General features: G+C 57.4%; 1 protein-coding gene across 1 annotated transcript; it reads left to right on the plus strand.

Annotated features, from left to right (window-relative positions):
- Window positions 1-50: 50 nt before the first annotated feature.
- On the plus strand, window positions 51-1254 carry LOC115896185 (tubulin beta-3 chain-like). Its single transcript, XM_030926577.1, is given in 2 exon segments — window positions 51-966; window positions 969-1254. Coding segments are annotated over 2 exon segments (909 nt in total). The 5' UTR covers window positions 51-209; the 3' UTR covers window positions 1121-1254.
- Window positions 1255-4125: the final 2871 nt, after the last annotated feature.

Consider the following 4125-nt stretch of genomic DNA (forward strand, 5'->3'; position numbering starts at 1 on the left):
CTGCAGAGTCCCTGACCCCTGTCCCCTACCCCTCTTCTCCCTGCACAGGTCAGAGCGGGGCTGGCAACAACTGGGCCAAGGGTCACTACACGGAGGGTGCGGAGCTGGTGGACTCGGTCCTGGATGTCGTGCGGAAGGAGTGTGAAAACTGCGACTGCCTGCAGGGCTTCCAGCTGACCCACTCGCTGGGGGGTGGCACGGGCTCCGGCATGGGCACGCTGCTCATCAGCAAGGTGCGTGAGGAGTATCCGGACCGCATCATGAACACCTTCAGCGTCGTGCCCTCGCCCAAGGTGTCAGACACAGTGGTGGAGCCCTACAATGCCACGCTGTCCATCCACCAGCTGGTGGAGAATACGGATGAGACCTACTGCATCGACAACGAGGCACTCTACGACATCTGCTTCCGCACCCTCAAGCTGGCCACACCCACCTACGGGGACCTCAACCACCTGGTGTCAGCCACCATGAGCGGGGTCACCACCTCCTTGCGCTTCCCTGGCCAGCTCAACGCTGACCTGCGCAAGCTGGCCGTCAACATGGTGCCCTTCCCCCGTCTGCACTTCTTCATGCCCTTCGCTCCCCTCACAGCCCGGGGCAGCCAGCAGTACCGGGCCCTGACCGTGCCCGAGCTCACCCAGCAGATGTTTGATGCCAAGAACATGATGGCTGCCTGCGACCCGCGCCACGGCCGCTACCTGACGGTGGCCACTGTGTTCCGGGGCCGCATGTCCATGAAGGAGGTGGACGAGCAGATGCTGGCCATCCAGAGCAAGAACAGCAGCTACTTCGTGGAGTGGATCCCCAACAACGTGAAGGTGGCTGTGTGCGACATCCCGCCCCGCGGCCTCAAGATGTCTTCCACCTTCATCGGGAACAGCACGGCCATCCAGGAGCTGTTCAAGCGCATCTCCGAGCAGTTCACGGCCATGTTCCGGCGCAAGGCCTTCCTGCACTGGTACACGGGCGAGGCATGGACGAGATGGAGTTCACCGAGGCCGAGAGCAACATGAACGACCTGGTGTCCGAGTACCAGCAGTACCAGGACGCCACGGCCGAGGAGGAGGGCGAGATGTACGAAGACGACGAGGAGGAGTCGGAGGCCCAGGGCCCCAAGTGAAGCTGCTTGCAGCTGGAGTGAGGGGCAGGTGGCAGCCGGGGCCAAGGTCAGCAGTGTCTGACCCCCAGAGCCATCTTGCTGCCGACACTGTGCCCTGCTTTCCCCCTTGCCCTAGGTCTCCCTTGCCACCCTCCTGCAGTATTTACGGTCTCGTCCTCCCCCCTGGGCCATGTGTGTGCTGCTCCTGTCTGTCTTATTGCAGCTCCAGGCCTGATGTTTTATGGTTTTGTTTTTTACTGGTTTGTGTTTATATTTTCGGGGATACTTAATAAATCTATTGCTGTCAGATACCCTTGCTTGGTGCCAGAGATTTCCTTTTATTCTGGAAAGTTGTGTCCAGTGGGTGGAGGTGTCGACAGGGAGGCCCGGGTGGGCAGGCAAGAGCTCATCCTCTCCCAGGCTGGTGGCTGAGAGAGGCCTGCGCTTGGGACCAGAAGGTGTCTCAAGGCACAGCCCATGGGGAGACCCTGGAAACGGAGAACCCGAGAGAAGGAATGGGAAGTACCTAGATAAAGCCTCATTCTAGACCCCAAGATGCAGCCCTCCTGTGACTTAGAAACAAACCCACACTCATCCCCTGGTCTCCCACAGAGCGGCTTGCATCCGGAGATTTCTCCACCTCTCTGCAGGCTGCACCCCGAGATTTCTCCCACCTGTCTGCAGGCTGCACCCCGAGATTTCTCCCACCTGTCTGCAGGCTGCACCCTGAGATTTCTCCCACCTCTCTGCAGGCTGCACCCCGAGATTTCTCCCACCTGTCTGCAGGCTGCACCCTGAGATTTCTCTGTAGGCTGAAAGCTGGGGTAGGTGGACCCTGCTGGGGTGGAAACTGACATGAGACCTGAAGCCTTGGGTGAGAACCAGGGAGGTATGGAAGGGTGCCCTGAGCGCTGCCTGAAAAAGATGGTGTGTTGGGTGTCTCGGGACTGGGCCCTGAGAGGGGCTGCTGGGGTCAGGGAGATGCAGCCACAGGACCCAGGCCTGGGCTGCCAGGAGGGACGTATCAGTCCACCCGCCCCTGGCAGCCCCTTCCTGGGGCACACGATACTTAGTGTCCAGCCACACAGGCACCTGGAAGGCATGGTCTGTGGAGCTGCTCACCTGGTGCCCCACGTCCTCCTACAGGGAAAGAGCCTGGAGCCCAGAGGGGCTGACTTCCTGAGCCCTCCACAGCTGCCTCCCTGCCGCCCCGCCCCTTGGAAGTGACGGACATCAGTGGTCTTAGTCCTCCAGGTTCTGCCCAGTGGTTCCCTGAGAGCAGCCCCTTCTTGAATCACCCTTCAACATGGCAATGGGCTCAGAAGAAGACAGGCCGTGGGCACTGCGGGCCCTAGCTTCAGGTGCCAGGACTAGAAGCCCCAGAGGCCACCATCTCGAGTTCTGGCCCTGACACCCCCAGTGTGGACGGGGCCAGGGATCTGTCTCCTCTGCCAGCTGTTACTGTGTGACAAATCACCCCAAATCTACCTGAAACAGCGAGGGATCCTTTCTCTAGATACAGTGTGTTAGCTTCTCAGTGTCAGGAGGGGGACTACAAGCTCTGACACCTCCACACCTCACTCTTGGGGTTGTCCTCTGCACGGCTGCTCCGCAAGGCTGCCCGGCCATCCCCTCACATGGAGAGGTGGTGGCTGGAACCACTTTTTACATGGCACTGGTTCTTTTTTTTTTTTTTTTTTGAGACGGAGTCTCGCTCTGTCGCCCAGGCTGGAGTGCAGTGGCCAGATCTCAGCTCACTGCAAGCTCCGCCTCCCAGGTTTACGCCATTCTCCTGCCTCAGCCTCGGGAGTAGCTGGGACTACAGGCGCCCGCCACCTCGCCCGGCTAGTTTTTTTTTTTTTTGTATTTTTTGTAGAGACGGGGTTTCACCATGTTAGCCAGGATGGTCTCGATCTCCTGACCTCGTGATCCGCCCGTCTCGGCCTCCCAAAGTGCTGGGATTACAGGCTTGAGCCACCGCGCCTGGCCTCTTTTTTTTTTTGAGATGGAGTCTCACTCTGTCGCCCAGGCTGGAGTGCCATGGCGATCTCAGCTCACTGAAAGCTCCGCCTCCCGGGTTTTCGCCATTCTCCTGCCTCAGCCTCCCAAGTGACTGGGACTACAGGTGCTTGCCACCATGCCTGGCTAATTTTTTTTGTATTTTTAGTAGAGATGCGGTTTCACCGTGTAAGCCAGGATGGTCTCGATCTCCTGACCTCATGATCCACCCGTCCTGGGGACCGTCCGGCTCTCAATAGATTGTAGAAAGAGGAGCCTCGGTTTGGGGCGGTTTCTCCCCAGTTGCACAGAGAATAGGGGAGCCGTTTAGAGAAATTATCTTTGGATTTGTAATCTGGTCTAGAATCCTGGCTCTGAGGGCCTTTTTTTTGTCTTTACTTTGTTGTGAGTTTGTATACACAGAGGAGATCCCTGAGAGCACTGAGGGTGGTTCCCCCAGACTCTCCCTGTTTGTCTGGTCCACCATATTCAGGGAGCCCAGAAGGAAGCTCAGCAGGCCTAACTCAGGGCGACTGTCCTTTCTTCTGTCGTGCTCAGAGAGTGTCCAATAAACTCTGGGTCGGAGGTCATCCCACCCACTTTGAGTGAATCAAAGGTAACAGGGGCCAAAGCAGGGCAAGTTTGAGCCTTGCCAGGTCGATATTGAACGCCAAGCAGGGTGACTAGTGTCTGGGTTTTGGCGCATGTATTTGTGATGGTTGGGATGGGAAAGGTTAATTTAGTTTCCCCCATGTAGCCTGTTGCAAAATTGAGAGGCTTTTGCCTGTGGTTCCATTAATTTAAAAAAGATGACTTTCTTTAGTCTAAACACACCTTGGCTCCCACAGCTACGGTGCAGCCAGCAGGGTCACCAAAAACCACCCTGTTCTTCTGCAGCTGAAAGCTACAGAGAAAGGGAACCTGGAAACCCAGCGTGCCTGCAAAAGGGAGATAATTTCTTACCAGCCAGGCTTCTGCCTCTCTCTTTGCACTACCCCGGTGGGTGAGTGGTAGAAGTAACTGTTTGT

Source organism: Rhinopithecus roxellana, unplaced genomic scaffold (assembly GCF_007565055.1).
Source record: "Rhinopithecus roxellana isolate Shanxi Qingling unplaced genomic scaffold, ASM756505v1 contig5791, whole genome shotgun sequence".
Taxonomy (NCBI): domain Eukaryota; kingdom Metazoa; phylum Chordata; class Mammalia; order Primates; family Cercopithecidae; genus Rhinopithecus; species Rhinopithecus roxellana.